Source organism: Malaclemys terrapin, chromosome 9, assembly GCF_027887155.1.
Source record: "Malaclemys terrapin pileata isolate rMalTer1 chromosome 9, rMalTer1.hap1, whole genome shotgun sequence".
NCBI classification, from domain to species: Eukaryota; Metazoa; Chordata; order Testudines; family Emydidae; genus Malaclemys; species Malaclemys terrapin.
The window spans coordinates 19,788,770-19,810,084 of NC_071513.1; the positions used below are offsets into that span (position 1 = coordinate 19,788,770).

General features: G+C 35.3%; 1 protein-coding gene across 3 annotated transcripts in view; it reads left to right on the forward strand.

The window, feature by feature from the left end:
* ATRX (ATRX chromatin remodeler) overlaps positions 1–21,315 on the forward strand; it is a 135,159-nt gene that overhangs the window by 53,641 nt on the left and 60,203 nt on the right. For all 3 annotated transcript variants that reach the window (XM_054040410.1, XM_054040412.1, XM_054040411.1), the window contains 8 exons: positions 1,548–1,620; positions 8,025–8,155; positions 9,597–9,776; positions 13,094–13,187; positions 14,105–14,213; positions 18,406–18,585; positions 19,328–19,469; positions 19,721–19,830. In XM_054040410.1, the coding sequence (XP_053896385.1) occupies positions 1,548–1,620; positions 8,025–8,155; positions 9,597–9,776; positions 13,094–13,187; positions 14,105–14,213; positions 18,406–18,585; positions 19,328–19,469; positions 19,721–19,830 (1,019 nt within the window). The remainder of the gene's footprint in view (positions 1–1,547; positions 1,621–8,024; positions 8,156–9,596; positions 9,777–13,093; positions 13,188–14,104; positions 14,214–18,405; positions 18,586–19,327; positions 19,470–19,720; positions 19,831–21,315) is intronic.

Consider the following 21,315-nt stretch of genomic DNA (forward strand, 5'->3'; position numbering starts at 1 on the left):
GCTTATACCTGTGGATTAAAAAAGGTTATTGGAGGGGTGTGGGGGGAGAGGGGGGGATTGCGGCATATGGAAATGGTGGATGAGGCTCAAGCACATGATGGAATGAAGTTAAAAGAGTTGGGTGCTAAGGAACTTGTCCAGCTCCCTTGGATTTCTTTACACCTTTGATTCCCATTGGAATTGAATTGAGCCTTAAGAGACTTTAAGCAGAGGAGAAAATAATTTGTGTGTGGAGTGGACTTCTAAAGGAAGAGAAGCTTCAAGTGTTAACATATTAAAGGTGACCTACAAGTGGAATTTAAAAGTAATCCCCAACACACTAGCAATATCTGTTGAATGTTCCTACTAACCGAGCAGAGGGAAGTATTGAATGCAAGAACTCTACTGACACTTCACCGTTCTTTAGTAGGTCCCCTGATATTCAGTCCTACTGTTGATTGCTGGCTGGCTCCCACTCTATGGCAATGTTACATCAACTAAAGAACCTTGAAAGCCATATGAAGTATCTACTTTACCGCTTATGGACCAATTACTCTTTTCATTGGTGTTCTGTAGCTGCATCAACGTTTCTAACTAAAAACAGTCGGTTAGTAAGAGTGCTAGATATCACTGGACCATCAGAAATTTGTTTTTAAAAAATGATTTTTCAGTGGGTAGACTGAATGTCCATAGACTATACTGGAAGTAGTTTAGCACACATTGCCAGATACTCTTGTGTCATTATAATTCCATTTGCAAGCCAACTTTTAAAAGACTTAATAACATTTTAAGGAAAAAATACAGTGTGAACTAAAAAGGTAGGTGGCAGGGTCAAGATGCTCCCTTCTCTTATATATGTAATTTTAAGGAAGGAAAAAATTTCCTCCTGCTTAAGTTGACTTCTGGTTTTAATAGATAAGTTAGGTACATTAACTTCCTGCATTTGTGAGGTATGTTATATAATAAGCTGAATTTTGATATTGTTGCTCTAAGGCTAATGAACATAGTTCTCAAAATATAAGTCTTCATATATAAATGTGCTTGCTTTAAGATGGATGGGTGTCATGTGGTTTTCCTTGGTAGTACAGAGAGGGAAGTAGATCAGCAGGAGAAACTTTTCCTGCTGGAATAGTTCTTGTGAAGACTAGGCAGCTCAGTTCTGAGTAAGCAAGCTCTTGTATACTTGGAAGTTGATAGTACTGTTGCTTATTTGCCATTATCTTTTCAGTCTATGTGAATTTGGTGATGGGAATTCAGTCATGAACAATAAAATCTTAAATTTTTATTTTTAAAATACCTGAAGAATGGATCATTCAATTATTGTGCATTTTAAAGTAAAATCTATACAGATTATGGCTTCATTTTATATGGTATTAAAGATTTGCTTGCCACTTACAATAGTAGATATAGATGTTAACAAGGCTCTTGCTTCAAAGAGCTTTCTACTGTTAGATATTGTATGGGGGAATACTTATTTGTCTACGTAAGATAGGTCACATATAATAGAAAATTTATATGTGCATTGCTGGTTTTATCCTTATGTCAAATGTCTCTGACTTTTTTCCCAGGGGATGAAGGAGAGACTAAATCGGGGGCTGTTCCAATGGAGGAGGAGGAGGATGATGACGATCCTGAGAATAGGTATGATTCCATCCATAAGGACTTTAAAAAGATTATAACACACCCTAGGCGTGGGCGCAAACCGGCGCAGCGGAACAGCAAGCAGGTTGTAAAAACCAGGACTGCCTGCCTTGTAAAGACTCGCTCACAGGCTTCCCGCAAGTTTGAACGAGAGGCCAGAAAACAGAGGCCAAAATCCAGAAATGCAAAGAAAATATTTAGAAGTGTTAACTAACACACCTTGCATAGGGTGTGTTATAAATGCATTGCAGCACTGTCTGTTTTATATTCCTATGTAAAATGTGGGTTTTGTGATAAGCTCTTCATTGAGACAAGTAAAAGCCTGCTTTGATAAATGTGAATTTCAGCTACTTATATGAATAGATGATAAAAATTGGCATCTGTGCAATATACAGTGATAAAATCTTTATAGTGGATCTTGATTATTAGTGCTACATAATTTTTTTTTTATTAAAACACCTTTTCTCATTAGAAAGATAAACCAATGAGGTTTAATTAATTGATGAGTACCTGAAATCACCTACGTGATGGTTAAGGTCTTGATGCTACAAGCACTCATACATAGGCTTACTTTCCATCAAAGGAACTACTCACATGCGTAGTGAAGCATGTGCATGAGTGATTTCAGGATCTGGGCCTATATATTATTTAGTTTTAAAATTTAAATTTATAAAAACTAATAGATATAACTTTAGTTTTAGGTTGTTTTTTTAAACGTATGTAATATTTTACTATTACAATGTAGTCGTCAAAAAGTAGCTTGGATAGCGAATAAAATAAAATGTAAAAGTTTGGCTTTCTAATTAGTAACAGCATAAACAAAGTATTAATTTAAAGGGACTCAATGCTAAACACTCAATTATGAGCAGGAGTTTCTTTTTGGAAGCTGTTGTAGTTAGATTAAGTTTTTCCAAGAAAACTTTATATAGTATTTCTGAAACTGAATTTTTTTTGTCCTGTAGTAAATGTGGGACCGACTTTGTAACTTTGCAACACAACTGTTGATGGAGTCTGCTTTTCTGCTTCTGAGCCTTATTAGCATAGAACATGGTGTCTGTTCCACAAAGTAACTGCCTTTTGTTACATAGCTGAAGTGAATTTAAAAACATAATTTTGTTATATGGACTTCAGTTGGGTACAGAAATATTGCTGCTAATCTAGCTCTTCTGTATGTTCAGTTTTAAAATGTAAGCATTTTAATTCACTTTTTAAAAAAAAACTTTGTAGGGACTGACAGCACAAGTTCATAAGCACAACATTTAAACATTGTTAACCTTATTTTTATTTAAATATACTTTAATTTCACTCTACCTTTGTTACATTTTTAAGAATTTGTGGTTGATAATTCAGCTGATTTAAAGCAAATATTTATCATAGAAAGCGCAGCATTTTACAGTACAAATGTTAACTGGTAGATTTTACCTATTAGCTTGGGGGGATTATCCTGTTTCTCAATACAACCCCAACAGGTCTTGAACAAAATAGATTTGATCACTAAATATCATTATTTTCTTTTAGGTGTTAAAATCAGTTTATGTAACTTTTAAAACTGAATAATTGTTCAAAATATTTCCTAGATAAAAATGTAAATATACATTTCTGAGTGTAGGGGGAGATAACTGTTACCAAAAACTCTTTCCAACCTTCAGGAAGTAATTGATAACTGAACTCACTAATATTACATTCAATACTCATTGTACTTGGTACCATAATCACTGGTACAAAATTGTAAAAAGATCGAAGACATTTTGAGAAGATTTAAAAAAAAAAATTTTTTTTTCTTAACCCAACTTAAAAAAAAATATTTTCTCTCTGACTCAGACAAGCTGCCTCTTTTCTACCAGACCAAAGAGGGTACCTAGTACCCAATGAGATATTTATAGTGTGGGCACTCATGGTTGCAAGTCTCTAGTTTAGAAGTTCTGTTGTTTGAATACATTTGAATGTGAATGACATGAATAATTTTTTTTTTTAAAGTCTTGAAATCATCTTTGCCAAAGTGCAATATCTGAGTGGGTCATAATATGACAGGCAGTGCTGTATGCTGTCATTTTATGTTGTGTATTTGTTTATTGTTGGTCCTTTTTGATCTTTTACATGGTACTGTTAATATGTTTGCAGTAGTTTTGTTTATTAAGAGGTAAATAGTGTATTAATGCAGAATGCCTTTAAGTATTTGATGGATGCAATAAATTTTTGTAAAACATTTTTCTTGTCCAAGCATTTAATTTAATGGTAATACTTCTATGAGAGTTTGAAAATCAGATCATTGAAACAAAGGCATAGTACAGTCTATAGAACAAAGTATTTGATAGATTATTTATCTCAAGGAAAGTATTTTTGTGTGTGTACTAAAAGTCAGTGAAACATACGTATATAAAACTATAAATAAAAATACAACTAAATATTAAAAATATGCTAAAGGTTACATTTAATTACATTTCTAATAGTCTTAAAGGATGGTGCTTTCTATTAGCACAGCCTTATGGTTTTGTCTCTTTAGCCATTTACTTTGGACAATTCGATTATACATATAACTAATGTGTGTTTATGGACACCACCTGTGAGTTGATTTAATTTAATTAAGAAACTTAACACATAGTGTTAATAATTATTTTTAGTTAAATTCTTAGCTAAATTTGTTTTACAGTGGCAACATTGTATCCTCAAGATTTTTGACAAGCTATAAATGAGTCAGTCCTTGCCCAAAGATTACTGCCTATTTAGACATTACAGGGCATGGGGAACAGAGTCACAAAGATGTGAAATAACTTGCTAAAGATCACACAGAAAGTCAGTGGCAGAGCTGGGAATAGCATCCAAGCCTCCTCACTTGCAGCCCAGTGTGCTATTGAGTGGATCGCATGGCCCCAGTTTTTGTTTTTGTTTTTATTTTCATTTTAAAGTTTTATAGCATTTAATTGTAATTGATGTTGGCTAAGAATCCACCTCAGTTCTCTGCTCCCAGGAAAATAAATAAATAATCCCCCACAGGTTTGTTGGGGGAAACAGATTTTCACACTATCATAACCAGTATTGTCTTGGCACTTCTACAGTTTGATGGTTAAACAAGTGCTGAAAAGAATAAAAGTTTGTCAGGGTAGGTAACTGTTCATCTTCAGTCTTAATTACTTTCTAAAGATTTGGAAGTTGAATTTGAAGTTGGAATAGATTTTTATTACTTTGAGTGAAGATATAATTTAACTTAATAAAACTGATTTCAAGAACTAAATATCCAGTTTCACATGATGATGTGAATACTGTTATGCCAAACATTTACCAGAAACATTTATAGGGTTTGATCTGTTCAGCACTGTCTTTTCGGTATTGTTTACCCATTTCATTATATATAATCCTTTGATTACACCAAAAGTGGAAAAATAGTCCTAATTTCTAAACATGCTTTACATTTTCAGACTAGAGCACCACTTCAGTGGAACATACTAGAGAGAATCTAGTTTTTGAGGCCCATAATTTGAATCTTTTCTACTAAATAAATAGTTGCATCCCCTGTTGATGTGAAGTGTTTGAATTTTCATTCACTAGCTGAAAAATGAGTGTTTTTAATATCTTGTGGAACATAAAAGTATTTAGTTATTAATCTGCCAACTTCAGAAATGCTTATTCATTAGTAATCATTAAAATTATTCAGCTTGAGGAAGTTCAGATGATCATCATACTGTGGACAGTGACCTTGGGACCCTTAGGAGCAGTCTGGAATAGAGAAGAAATAGTATTATATGTGTGCATACTCGAGTTTGTACTTGTGAAGAAATTCTGATGAATGTATTCTTTAGATTTCTCTCAGCAAACATTATTCTGTAAATGTGAAAAAACCCTTCCTTTTAAGAGTCAAAATCCACTTTATTTAAAATATAAAATATAATTTAAAAGATGGCTTGCAATGCAGGTAAGAATTTATTATCCAATTTCAATTTTACTAACTCTTTTAGCACTATTGAGGATAATGTGAAATCATTTAGGTGTACTGGTACAGGACAGTATGTTGAGACTTCTGAACTTAATTTTAAGTTTTGCAAATTTGTTTTCATTTCAGAACCTTAATCCTGTCCCAGTGTTGAGTGGGTTTCTTATGTAAAAGCTAGCAAACCTACTGGTGATGTCCGCATTACCTAGATTATACTTTAAGATTAAAATAATTTATATATGAAAGTTACAAAATAATTAAAAATAAGGAAATAGTTCCCCTTTTTTGAGAATCCAAGCCATTGTATTCTGAAGAAAATTACAACTGATCTGGGCAAATAAGTACAGTATTGAAATAAAAACTACAAAATGTGGAAGATTTAATTTTCAAATACAGGTAACCATTTATTCCTCCTGTCAGATATTACACACATTCATTAATATTTAAAATTTACTCTGTCTTATTTCTCCTACACGGACTGATACAAAGCTAATTGAAATGAATGGGACTTTGTCCATATGAACTTCAATAAATGTTGGGTCAGGTCCACAAAATTAAGTTTGTTCATATAAGTAATTAAAAGCAACTCTTTAGGTAAACTTGTTTTTTAAAAATAGCTTTACACCATGACTCATCTAGTTATATATGGGTCAAATAATTCTTCAGTGTCTTAATATTTTCACTCTGGATGCTGCATATCAGTGTGACTTAGTGCACCAACCATAAACATCTTCATGCTCTTGGATAATTTTTTAATTCCCCCCTTTCTTTTAAATTAATAACAATTGAACATGCTAGTCTTGAACTCTTATTTGAAAACATATTAACATGTATTAAAAGATGGAAAATATTGTATGGTTGAAGTGTAATTGCAAAAAACGTGGGAAAATAAAATAGAATGGTCTTGCAAAATTTGGCATTGTTTTTGGGGCACAAATTACTTCCTGGAAAATTAAATAAAATAAAATGTATATTTTTATAGTTCAGTGTGACTACTAATTACTTGAATTATGTGACATAAAAAGCAACACAGTAGGGTCAGTTGTTTCTGTGCCAGTTCCAAATGAAGCATAGAACTGTTCAATTTCCTGGCTTTTGAACTTGGTTTCTGATTAGATATAGATATTTCCCCTTTTTGAATAATACATATAGAAAATATAAAATGCTTTTCATCATTACTGCTGAAATGATCGGGTCTGATTGAGAAAATACATGAAGTCTTGCAGTTAACATTGCAGACAGTAGAAATATATTAAAAAATATTACTATTTTTATTCCGCAGTTCCATAGGACCTGATCCCCTATGAGGGACAATTCTTTTTCCCCCCCTTGAAGTAAAGTATCAGATTAAGTCCACAGTTTTCTTGTCCATTTGTACATCACTTTTCCTGTATGTATTTTCATACTGGATTTTCCTGTTGTTGAATTTGTTGAAAGATCCTGTAAATAATGCATTTTTCATAGTCTAAATTATTTGTATTTTAACTGAAAATATTTTTGGGGTGGAATGGGAGGCTGAGAAGTTGATCAACCTTTTTTTTGTTCTACAGGAAGTGGGATAATAGTCTGACTCTGCAAGTTTATATAGACCTGTAACTTTTGACAAATCACTGTTTTCTTCATCTGTGGGTCACTATGCCTAAGAGGGTTGCTGGCAGATGTTCGAGGGGGTGTGAGACTGCTCTCATCCCTTTTCTCTGGTCTTTCACTGATGTAGATTTTCCCAGCCGTTGCAACCACATCTTCTTGAGAAACCGTGTGTGCCCTATAAAACACTGCACTTATTCCTGCTGCATCTCCTTTGAAGTACAAGGGCACAGACATAAAGGATTGTAACACATACCTCAGGAACATCTGTCAGGAGCAAAATGTGGAGTTATAGTATAAAAAATTGTTTTAGTGCATATCCTTTACCTTCAGAATTTAAGGTGTTCAGTGCATACTGCCTTTACTACTAATTAAATACATAGAGGAAAGTGTGCAGAGATTGACTGTTGCTTTAACACTATTTTTGTCTCTAATCGTTTAGAGACTTGGTCCAAAACACTTACATGTTCTTGAGGCCATTAGAGCTATAAATAAATTGTTCAGCTTAATATTGCGTCACTGTTGATTAGAAAAGATGACTGACATGGAAGATGGGACAGGTGGGGAGGAATAAAATGGGCCCAAGTTATTAAATATTGCTTTAAAAAAACACATTTGAGCAAATCTGCAATAAACATAGTTTAAAATTGGAAAGTGCTTATTTGGGAGCACTGTAAAGAACTGTTTTCAAAGCAGATTACCATGTTTAACATATGAAATGTCAGTTAGAATATCCTCTCATTACCACCATGATTGCTCTCCATTCATAATTCTTTCTGAGCTCACAACCCTGTTACTGAAGTTCCGAATTATATAAGATTACATTTGTCATTCATTGATTTATTGTGTAAGCGATGGAATACATAGTATTTTTTGTTTTACTTCAAAGAATTGCCAAGAAAATGCTTTTAGAAGAAATCAAAGCCAATCTTTCCTCTGATGAGGATGCATCTTCAGATGAAGAATCAGATGAAGGAAAAAAGAAAACTGGAAAGAAAAATGAAAACGCAGAAGATGACGGTGAGCACCAAAATGTGGCAGAAAAAAGTGGTGCTTTAGAATCTGTCATAATTTCAGAAGTCTTTCAGGGAAAAATAACAGCAAAATCAGTAAACAATCCCCAAAGAACATACATTTTTTTGATGCCAACTGCTAAACTTGTTCTGTGGGTTTCTCTGTTTGACTTCTGTAAAAGTGTACTTCTACTTTGTGATCATATCTTTATAACCAATTTAGAACCGAGTATGTGCTAAGCAATATTTGATTAATAAAAGACAAGAAGACATACAGGTATTATTCCTGGGGGAATTCTGCACCAAAAAATTAAAAATTATGCGTACATTTTAAAAATTCTGCATATTTTATTTGTCAAAATAATGCAATATAATCATGCTGGTTTCAATTATTTTGGTGATTTATTTAAACTACAATACAATGGATGGAAAATGGGAGTGGGGAGCACTGGAGAAAATCCCTAAACCCCCTTGTCTAATAGTAATGTAACTAGGTTTGACCTCTTATTTCTAGTTATTAGACATCAAATAAATGCTGCCATATGCTCAGTGTTACATCATAGGCAACTGAAGAGCAACTGAGGGCTGTGGAATCAAACTCACAATTTATATTGGCTACTGACCATGTCCAGATAGGTCAGTAGCAAACAGTTCATGGAGCACATTTTGTTAGGAAATTTTTTCAGTCCAAAAGTTTAGTTCAGTTCTAATCAGTAAGCATTTATAAGGCCATACTGTCCTTTACACCAGTCTGGCAATGTGTAAAGGAGCCTTAAAACTTTTACACCTGTTTTATACTCCTGGGGGAATTCACAAAGACAATGGGAACAATTCACTAAGCAGGCCGGCTGCTACATTCTGCTCTCCCTTAGCGGACATGCCTACCTCCTCAGAAACACCTCGACGCCCTGCTCGGCATGGAGGGGCATGCCGCAAGAGCAAGCGAGAGGGACAGTGTGTGTGCCTCTCTCTCTCTCAGGCATGATTGCCAAGCCCTCCCTCCCTTACCCTCCTCCCCAACAGTGCTTTACGTCTCTACTGGCTGCTCCAGGAACCCAAATTGACCTGCCTGCATTGCCGGGGAGGGGTGTGTGACCACTCTTGTAGCTTCCCTTTGCTTCCCCATCAGAGTTCATTTTTCTTCAGGGAAACAAAGAAATCTGTGGGGGACATGAATTCTGCGCACGCACAGTGATGCAGAATTTCCTCAGGAGTAAAGTATGTGAGATATGTATGACTAGAAAATAAAATTGCTTCCGTTGATAATCCATGTGATAACTGTAAAATCAAACAGTTTCCATTGCAGAGATAAAGTGGGGTGGGAAGGGGAAGTGCATATGTGCGTTCGTTCAATCACATCTTCCTGGAAATACTTAATAGATGAAATGCAACTTAAATGAGCAAATAGCTACCCATTTGAGTTCTGTGCTGACTTTTCTCTCTGACAGAGGAGAATGAAAAGGAAGATAATTCTGAATCCGATTCAGATGATGAAGAGTCTAGGAAGCCTAGATATAGACACAGGCTGCTGAGACACAAGCTAAGTATGAGTGATGGAGAATCTGAGGAAGAAAAAAAGGGAAAATCTAAAGACACAAAAGAAGGCAAACGCAGAAATAGAAGGAAAGGTACAAAATTTAAATGTTTGTGTGGCAGGATGTATTTGTGATTTGATGAAATATGTTCAGTTATGTGGCGTGATGGAGCTTTCCAGTGAAGAAAAGATTTCCTGGAATTCCAAGTTGTCTTCCTCACACCTCCTCTTACACCTTCACACCATTAGTTGTTTCTTGTTTTGCAGTTGAGATTGAGGAAGTCAGTGCCATCAACTCTAAGGGAAAACAGTGTTGTTGTCATTGAATTTTTGTCATTAAGGTGGTGGTGGTGGTGGTTTTTTTTTTTTTTTCAAAATACTCTAATTATAATCTCTAATCATGGGACAGTGTACGCCCCATGAAATTATTTGGTAAGTTCTTGATTCATTAAATAATAATTAAAAAACCTAACTATCATTGAAACTATTTGAAAGATTTATTTAGAAGAGCAAAAGCTAGCAAATTCAAAAATAATGATGTTAACTCAAACACATTTTCTTAAAGTCCATTTAAACTAAATCAATGTATCTAAAACTAGAACAATTTGGACAGAACTCAAATTTTGAACTAGGAATTTTAAAATATATTTTTTACACACCTCCTCCTGCGCTCTCGTCCCAGACTACTGTTATCTGTTTTTGTTCATTTACTAGGTTTATTATAACACAGTGACTATTCCAGGGTAGTTTACTCTTATTTAATCCCCTCCTCTCTATTTAATCTCCCTCCCTCTCTTCCCCCCACCCCCTAAAAAATTAGGTTAATCTGGTTGAGTCCTCAAATTTTAATACCAAATCAAATAGGTATAATTCAGGAAAACCCAATTTTTCCTCCTCTTCCTCACACTATATATAGGCCCTTGTATCACCAGAAAGTTCCGTCATCCTAGAGAGTTAAACTCTACATCCCTCCAAGTCTTTTTAGGTGATTCACAATGGGACGGCAGGTGGAACTCTTAAATGAAAACTTGGGTTTATTTCTTATTTTTCTTGTCTTAAAAAAGCTAAGAATGTAGCTCTTCTAGCTTTTTCTGGGTTGAGCAGCAAGGGAATGACTGTTAGTGCAGATCTCTTACATCTAATAACCATGGGACCAATGGGGACCAGCACCGCTATTGCAACTGCAAACTCCAATAACCATGGCATTTCAGAGTGTAAATGGTTTGTTTACATTGGAAGCAAATTATCCCTATTGCACAATTTGAAAGTATAGTTATATTTTTAGTGTTGCAGTAATGGTAGTATACCATGCATGAGTAGTCTTCCATGTACCTAAAGATGAATTATCCTGTATTGTATTATGTTTATAGTGTTCCCCCATAAAAATTCTCATTTTTGTGTCTTCTGTGATATTATTGTAACTTTTACAGTATTTTAGCAAATAAAATGCCAGACCAAGGCATGGCCGGACCAATCTCTAGAACCCTTTGGTCATACGTCTCTTCAATTACCTCAACCCTGACCTGGAGCAGTAAAATTTCTTTCACTTCAAATAGCTCAATGACTTGGTTCTCCATTATTATACCTCTCCAATAAATTGCCTAGGGAGGTTGTGGAATCTCCATCTCTGGAGATATTTAAGAGTAGGTTAGATAAATGTCTATCAGGGATGGTCTAGACAGTATTTGGTCCTGCCATGAGGGCAGGGGACTGGACTCTATGACCTCTTGAGGTCCCTTCCAGTCCTTGAATCTATGAATAAGTACATAAAACAAACAAAAACCTAACTCACAGTTACTTATATTCTGTTATTTACTGAGTAACATTTTATTTATTTATTGCAACATATACCATTTAGGAAGAAACTCATATAGCTTTCCAGTGTGTTCAAAATTAATCTTAAATGATAAAATAGGACTGAATAACATACCATATTTTTAGCTGCTTATAAATGTCAAACATTAAAAAATCATGAGTCAGACTCCCCAGAATTATGAACTATAGATACTGGCTTCTTTTTGAGTCTTCATGACTTAAACGTAATGAGCTCATGATAAAATCATTAAAGATGGCAATCTGGTATAAAGAGGTGGCACACTTTGCATGAGATGGGAGAAATGAACTGAACTCTAAGCACAAAGGATTTAGATTGGCCTTTTTTTATTGCTTAGAAATTGTTGATCCTGACATTGCTTGTTGGCATTGGCAATGCTGTTATCCAAAAAATCCATAAAGAGGAGATAACAAACTAGCCCTTGCAGTGAATGTTTAGTGTGACTGAGTAAAGCAACATGTATTCGAACTTGGTCTTTGCATCAGCATATTAAATCCACACACTTCACCAACAATCACAGTATCTCAATCTGGGTTGAGCTCTTGGTTTTCATATAAAATATTCAGATTTGTGCATGTTTTAAAACTTGGTTATGTATATCAACTTTTACTGGTGGTATGATTGATTCCATTTACAACTCCTTTCAGCTAGAAAGGTCCTAATCTGGGAGTATTTTCTACATCACTGACTTGATTTTTGTAGTACTTATTTTAATATGAATTGGATAAATACTACATTCCACTTCCTATGCACAAAGCATGATTACAATGGCTATAAATAAGGAACTGCGCAGGGCTTGAAGGAAACACTACGATCAACCCTTGGAAGCAGTGCGGGATGGCTCTGTAGATCCTCTGTTCCTGCTCTTGCAGCTCTCGAGTAACATCTGTAACCTCTGAATACACTCTGAATCTGCATTGTCATTATCAGGGTTGGGGGACCTTGATTGGCTTCAACAGCCCTGGGAGTATTTACTTGTTTTGAATAAGTATCTATTTATGTACACCTCTTCTTCAACTACCCCCTCTCCTGTTTTAATGGGAAAAACTGTTCAACTTCCTATCCGGAGATAGCGATCGACTGGGAGAGTTTCCAGGATCGACCAGTCAATTGCGATCGACTGATTGGTGACCACTGTACTAGACCAATAAAGGAAAATCAAATCCAAGCAAAACTGTTCAGTGAATTAAAAGGATAATAAAATATTACTGTTAATATTAGGGTTTCTAACAAAACATATTACTTACAATATACCTTTAAAAGACCTCTTTATTACCTTTTGAGTTATTTTTTTAAAATTTGCATTGGATTTTTAATATGTAGCAGTTCAAAGCCATATTTGTGACATTTCAGGCGTTTCATGCTATCTTCTCTGCTCTTTCTATTGAAACAACTATTGCTGCACTACCTTACTGAGATACTTTATTAGCTGCACACGAGGGTATTTATTGACCAAGAATGTACAAGTGCTATGAGCAACAGAAATTAATTTCAAACAAATTACAAGTACAAAACTATATTGATATTACTTCAGGTTACAACAGACGTTATGTTGTTGTTGTTTTTTATTCTTAAAGTGAGCAGTGATGATTCAGATGACTCAGAATTTCATGAATCTGGAGTTAGTGAAGAAGTCAGCGAATCTGAAGATGAGCAACGTCCTAGAACAAGGTATAAATAAACTTTAGTTCTAGTCATCTCAGTTGAGCTTTTTTTTTTTTTTTAAACTGATTATTTGGAAGGTACAATCCTGTCACATGCCATGTCTGAAATATTTATGTGTGTTCTAAGAACCTGATCCAAAGACTGCCATTGACTTCAATGGGTTTTGGATCAGACACTAAATTTTAGTTATTCATCTTACAGAATTTCGGTATCTACAATTTAGTTTATCTCAAAAGCCTGGAAGTTGAGTTTAGTGTCAAAGTTGAAACTTCCTCTTTTATGTCTCAGTATAATTAGGAGAGATGAGAGGTGAGACGATAAGACCATTAAAAACACTTGGTATTTTTCTAACAAGTTTGTGCAGTCAAGGAACAATGGGTTCTAATTAAGGATTGAGTTTTAGTGAGGTTATTGGAAGTTGTCTAGGATGTAATCTTATTGTTTGTGTAGTGTGAAAGAGACAGTTGGAAAATAAACCACTAACATTGATACTATTTTGCTATGGAAGTGATGTGTGTACAAACCAGTTACAATATAGGTGTCACAATACTCAATACAAAACTATGATGTGGCATTTTCCTTTACCCCTTTAGAAATTATAGGACCCAGTTGGTAAACTGCAATCTACTACATTATTGCCTGATAAGGTCAATAACTCATCATCATTGCATATCTGAAAATAGTAAAGGGGTCCACATTACAGAGGAACATATTGTTTTGCATTTCTGTTAAGGAATAAACAGCTAATCTAGAAAATTGATATAATAGTGATGCTCTTCTTGTAAATAATGTTAGTCTATAGGGTGAAAAGAGAGAAATTCACCATTGTATTGAGTAGTAGAGTATTTTATAAGAGAAAAACTAAAACATTTGATCCATCACTGTTTTTCTGTTTATCAGTGAGATTTTTTTCAATTTCTCAGATCTGCTAAGAAAGCTGAGGCAGAAGAAAATCAGCGCAGTTACAAGCAGAAAAAGAAAAGACGACGCATAAAGGTTCAGGAGGATTCTTCTAGCGAAAACAATAATAAGGTACTATATAGCAGTGCCTTATATTCCGACCAAATTGTTGAAACATGATGATGACTAAGATTTTGTCACAGATATTTTTAGGGACAGGTCATGGGCAGTAAAGAAAAATTCACAGAAGCCTGTAACCTGTCTGTGACTTTTCCTAAAAATATCCATGACAAAATGGGGAGCTCAACTTGGAGGGTGCGAGGGGGTCCCTACACTGCCCGCAGTGGCTAGGCAGCTGTGGGGTACCGCTCGGAACTCCGGGGGCCCCCCACCACCCACGGTGGCCGGGATCTCCAAGTGCCGGGTTATCCCACAGCTTCCAGCCGCCACGAGTTGAAGTCATGGGTGTTGCTGGAAGTCATGGATTCCGTGACTTCCGCAACATCTGTGGAAGAAATCATAATCTTAATGATAACTAGATTTTGCTTTCACAAAGTGCAATTACGGAGTCTTCATTTTCTGTGTGTCTTGTGACATTTAAAATTTTTAATTCAAATATTCTCTTTATTACAATTACAAGTTTTACATTAAACTATTAGTAGGTGATTGAGTCTGCCAAAGAAGATTAAACTTCAATCGCAGATGACTGTATACCTAAACTTCTGAGGTCTTTCAAGAGTCTTTATTTTTGGCACTTGTTCTGCCTTATGAGACTTCAGTCCAAACCTAAATTACAGTATATCACAAAAAAGTTTGGTCTAAATGATCCTATTTGCTGATGGCATTCTTTATACACTACAAACTAATCCATAAGCCCAGTACTCTGGCAGCCTTCAAACTCATACTTGAGATTCTCTTCTTCTGTGACACTTCCAATATATTGCTGGTTGATAATAGGTACCAAATAGAATTACTTATATTATTAATATTCATTCCTTTATTAATTCATTCTTTATTAAAAAATATTTAAAACCTGTTACTTTTACATGCAGCTTGTTTTTGTAATCTTATTTTCCTGTTAGTGTCACTCACATCTTCTTTCCCCCATCCCTCTAATATTTCCATGCTTGCATCTTGTTTTAAACTAAATTGTAATCTGTTGGGGTTAGAGGTAGTCTCTTATGTGTTTGTACAGCCCCAGTGCATTGGGACACCATTCCTGATTTGGGCAACCTTCTGGATGCTATTCTATTGTAAACTTCACTTCTTGACTCTTTTTCCTGTTTACATGGGGTTGGAGGTGCCCACCATTCTTCGCCACGCCTTCTGGTCAGTGGCAATTGTTTGTAGGTCTTTCACTTCCAGTCCCTTTCTCTTCAAACTTCTCTTGACATTGAATCCTTGGTCTACTATGTTCTTCCGTGCTGTCTTCTTCCTCCCATGCTTTTTTTGCTGGTCGTTCTTTTCCCATTTCCATTTTTATCACATCTCCAGCCAACCTCAAATAGGATGTTATTCTAATACTAACAATACATAATATAAATCTCTACACACTTGATTTTTTTGTTTTATTTATACCCTTTAGTCAGAGACCCTGTGCTGGAATGGTAGGGATATGGATTATTAAGAGATCAGTTTGAGGAGCAGTGGCAGACTTCTGTGGGGAACAGCTGTCTACAGTATGCCTGATTCTAGCCAGTGGTTTTGATCTTTTAAATGTTGAACAAGACATATATTTTGCGTTTAGACAAAATTTGAAAACACACATTAAGTAACAGTTGAACACCTTTCACTATATCTCACGATATGGTGCAATTATAGTGTCTGACTCTGAACAGTGTGGGGGAAAAAATGTAAAGCAGGTGATTTAAAATCTGACTTTTTTTGGAATGTCCTCTTTATTTATGAACGCACAGATAATATATTTCTGTATATGACTACCTATAGAATAATATGTACATTTTGTTTAATCAATGGACGTTTTCAGAAAGATACAGGCATGCAGTAATAGTAAATATTCAAGATTAAGAAGGGAAACCACCAAGTATGTTTGTCTTGTGTATGCAGAAAGATCCTCAGTTTATTCAAGTGGAAAAAAATAGAAAATAAAAAAATATATATTAATTTCTTCCAGGTGCAATAGTGTAAAATAAAATATGTACTAAGCAGATTATTGAGTTTAGTATCTTTATTTAATTCACAGAAACAGAGAATTCATTAGCACACAAGTTATAATTGCTACCTATTTTAGAGGTCATCATAATCTTAGGTAAAGGAAGGGAAAAGGAATTATTCTGATGTATAGTTTGTATAGCTATCTAAGGCAGTGGTTCCCAAACTTGTTCCGACGCTTGTGCAGGGAAAGCCCCTGGCGGGCCGGGCCGGTTTGTTTACTTGCCGCGTCCACGGGTTTGGCCGATCGCGGCTCCCAGTGGCCGCGGTTCGTTGCTCCAGGCCAATGGGAGATGCTGGAAGCGGCAGCCAGTACGTCCCTCGGCCTGTGCCGCTTCCAGCAGCTCCCATTGGCCTGGAGCAGTGAACCGCGGCCAATGGGAGCCGCGATCGGCCAAACCTGCGGACGCGGCAGGTAAACAAACCGGCCCAGCCCGCCAGGGGCTTTCCCTGCACAAGCGGCGGAACAAGTTTGGGAACCACTGATTTAAGGGATAGATACAAGCCGTTAAACCATCAAAATCCATTGATAGAGAATCCTGGCTGTTTTTAGTAAAGTTGTTCTCCATAATTGTTGTATCAAGCAAATATTTTGTTGGGTCACAAACTTAAAAAATACATTTATTATTTGAAGTTTGTCTCTTAATTTAACAGGGTATATATAACACACACTAACTCTGTATACATTTTTGTGGGAATTTACAGTAATGCCCTTATGTAGTGTTGGTTAGACTAGTTAGTAGCTATTTCAAAACTTTAAATAAACCCCTTACGACTTTCTTTCACTTTAGAAATAATGAAACTTGTGTGAATTAATGTCTGAAGAGAATAGTTTCAGCTGACATATTTTCTACTTCAGGATCCAGATATTTTTAGTTGATATCCATAATGGAGCTTTGAAAGGCTCTTTCAACTGGATTATTATTTCAGGTCTCAGTTAAAACTTGTCTCAATATATTGTTTGTGAGGGGGAAAATCCAGCGTTTTTGTTACATTTCTATTTTTCAGAATATTTCCCAAGGAGTCACATTTAGAGCTCAAAGAAACATTTTTTTTTTTTTTTTTTTTTACAGTGAACAGTCCAGTTTTCAGCCATTACAGTGAAGGAGTGAGAGAGTTCTTCCCAATTTTTGATTTCGCCTGCAGATCTCCAACCTGCTGATCTATAGACATCACTTTTTTCAATCAGAATAATCCCTTTTTTCTCTAACTGCTTAACAGAGTACTCACATTTTAAACCTATAGATTGTACAGTGGAAGAATTTTTTTTTCTTTCATTGTCCTTAGACTTTCTAATAGTTGATTTTTCTGTCTTAGAAGTAGCTAGTTAACCCTGTGAATGAAGGACATTTCAGATATCAGACTTTATTTTAAAATCAGGTGTTCCTGATGATAAACTATTTGATTTAGGACATACTTAATTTCTCTTTGGTTTTTGATTCATATTCTTTCAAGCCATAAAACAGTCCATATGAACAGTAAAAACAAATACTTTAAGTAAAACAAGCCAAAACAGAACTATTTTTTCTTAAATAAGAAAACTGTTGAGTAGACTAGATAAAATTCCATTCATAGAAACTAAAACCAGCTACGTTTTGGAGTTAGGTGAAGACACACAGCTATTACTCTTAAGTAAAGGGGAATTTCTTAACCAAACTTGAAAGTGTCATTATCCACCTAACCAGTGGCAATAGCTGGAGCAAGGAGTCAACCAGATCTTGCAGGATTTTACTGGTTATACCACATTGAATAGCAGTAATGGGGAGGAAAATATAAGCTTCCCTTTGTGTTATCACAACTGAAATTACTGGTGGTAGAAATGGGTTTAGGTCCAGGTATCGGTATGTCTAGTTGAAAAGGAAATGAGTGCTTTTTTTCATTGTTGGCAACGTCATTTGAAAACACCACTTACCACCTTTTGTCGGTATAATTTAAAATAATGTAAGCTGTGTTTTTTAAATGTGTTAAATTGTCAACACAAGGTGCTAAAGGATCTTTCAAATTATGCTGGATAACTCAATTTGAAAACTCCTTTTTCTGTTTAGGTAAGAACTGTGTCACAAAGTTTGATCATTTGTTCAAAAGTCAGGATTATAATAGTCCTTGTGTCTCAGGTTTTATACTAATGATTAATTGTTTTGAATTGCAATAGAGTAATTCTGAGGATGAAGATGACAATGATTCAAAATCTCCTGGAAAAGGCCGGAAGAAAATACGAAAGATTCTTAAAGATGATAAGCTTAGAACAGAAACACAAAATGCACTGAAGGAGGAGGAAGAGAGAAGAAAACGTATTGCAGAAAGAGAAAGAGAGAGAGAGAAATTAAGAGAGGTATATCTCATTTATTTATTTTTACTTTTGCATGAGATATTGTTTGAAAGTTCAATTGCTGATGGTGTTTAAAGGCATAAATTTAGCTGAGGATAAGGAATTTGAAGTGTTTAAAAGGTATAGATTTGTGTAACCATTTGTAATAGGACGACAAGCCCCTTAAGGATAGTAAGGATTAGTGGTCAGGCATCTTAAAGCGCTGGTTCTCAACCTATTTTCCACTGTGGGCCACATATGCAGCTCTCTGTGTTATGTGGACCACATCCACATAATATATGTACTACCTGTATGGCCCTGAGGATGTTGCATGGGCCACAACTCTGTGCTGATTGGGCCGCAAGTGGGCCACGGGTTGAGAACCACTGTCTTAAGGGGACACACCACAGAACAGGTGTTGACTGATCACCCTAAAAGGGACAGTCACACGATGAATCACACATTCATACTTAAACTTAAAAAGAACAGGAGTACTTGTGGCACCTTAGAGATAAGGCTCTTCTATTTAAGGTTAATGATCAATAAACAAGGAATTATTGTTTCGTGTCTCAATTGTTTAAATTATTTTTTGTGGAAACAAATCTTGAACAGAGATGTTAGGAGATAAAAGGAGCATATTGCTTAATCTTTCTTTTTGGATTTAGCAAATAGGGCCTTGCTATTTCATTGAACTTGTGTGTTTAAAAGGGCCTGAATTATTCATGTACAAAGCATTCCTATAATACATTATATTGTTTGCTTCCAGGTGATAGAAATAGAAGATGCTTCACCTCTAAAGTGTCCGATCACAACTAAACTGGTTTTAGATGAAGATGAAGAAACCAAAGAACCTATAGTACAGGTTCACAGAAACATAGTTACCAAACTGAAACCACATCAAGTAGATGGTAAGAAAATAGAAAGAGAATTATGTTAATCAAACTTTTTTTTTTTCTTGTGCTGGCAGGGCCTACATGTTGAACTGGTGTCTTATGTACAATTACTTGGTAAATGCTGCTAACTTTGGGTTTTTATTTTATTGTGTTGGAAATATCTTAATCTGCTGATTTATATAAAAATATCTTTTCAGATAAGTTCTTTAGTAAATTTAAAATGTTCAATACTTTTTAAAGGAGCTCTTAAAAAAAATTCTCTCCAGGTGTTCAGTTCATGTGGGATTGCTGTTGTGAATCTTTGAAAAAAACAAAGAAATCTGCAGGTTCCGGATGCATTCTTGCCCATTGCATGGGTCTAGGAAAAACATTGCAGGTAAGTGGCAAAGGACTTTTGATGAGGCATGTCCTGTACTCTGGAACCCACTCCCTCAGCTGGTCTAACAAGAGGCCAAGTTTAATAGCTTTCAGGACACTGTGTAAGACCCACCCCTTCTCCTGGGCAATGGCCCGATGAGGTTGCTTAAAAAGAGGAAGTGCGTGTTGGTAGAGATTGGTCCTCTTTCCTCAAAGAGTTGAAGTTAATATATATTTGCCGTTTATAAAATATGTTCATGCACCCTGAGCTCTATCAATGTGCATATTGTACTTGCCTAAAAATAACTAAATTAGATTAAAAGCGTATGATTTGTATAAAGTTAATACAGACAGCTTCTTTGCATTCCAAAATAGTATGTAGCTAGAGGGGGATGAACACACACCTGTTATGTTAGTTTGAAACCCATATTTCTGAATTTGTTTAACATTACTCTTATTTTTCAAGTAGGCTATGTTCTCTAAAACATTCCGTCTTCAGTGTGTGTGCTATTTAAATTGATTCCTTTCTTCAGTGGCTCCTGGATTATCCCCTGGTCATGTCTGAGATTTTTCTGTTCACTGTCAATGATTTCATTTGCGGTACTACTATAGCAGAGTTCTGTAGAGATTTAGTCCTTGTTTTCTCAAGGGGTATGAAGTTGTATTAAAGTCAGGCAACTCAGATGCAGTATAGATTTTAATATATTAAAAAATAGTCTCATCTCCAGTGTGAAGAGACTGCTGTCTTTAGAAGTAGCATCCTTTTGGAAGTTATGATGCTTCTAAGAGTATCAACATTTATGGATGTCACACATGATTATTTTGTCAGTCTTAAGTCATAGGAAGTGTTATGGTTTCACATAAACCTTGAAATTGACCTTTAAGTATTTCCTAAAACAATTCCGAATTCTGAATTAGGCATAATATAACTTTTAGGCAAACCTTTAGTACCTTATACTGGACATTGCAAAATATTGGAGTCTATTAGTGACAAATGTGCTAGTTGGATCATCTGATAACTCTTTTCTTTCAGTTGATAATTATCTATTAGGAAATATTTTCACAGCAGAATGTTTCTTTTTCTCTGTCACCTATAACTGCTCACATGATTACAGAATTAATGGGTGTAACTTTCCTATAATTGGACAGAAGGCCAATAACAAACATACATTGTGTCTTCATGGGCATTCTTTGCAATCTAATCACAATTGATCCCTCTGCCCCCCCCCTTTTACAATTATTTTTCAGTACTTCCTCTCTAACCGTTAGCTGCTTCTGTGTTCTTTTGTCCTCCACTTATTTCCATTGTAAGAAGTAGATTTAAGACAGGTTTTAAGAGATTTTCTATAATACCTTGAAATAACAATAAGATGAAAGTCAAGTAAAATGAGTGGCCAAAGTCTCCAGGATGGCTTAAATTACCAATTTCTATGGGCACTCTTTCCTTTCACATTTGAATATTTTTAGCATAAGATGTTAACAACAACTCTCATCTTAATAAGAG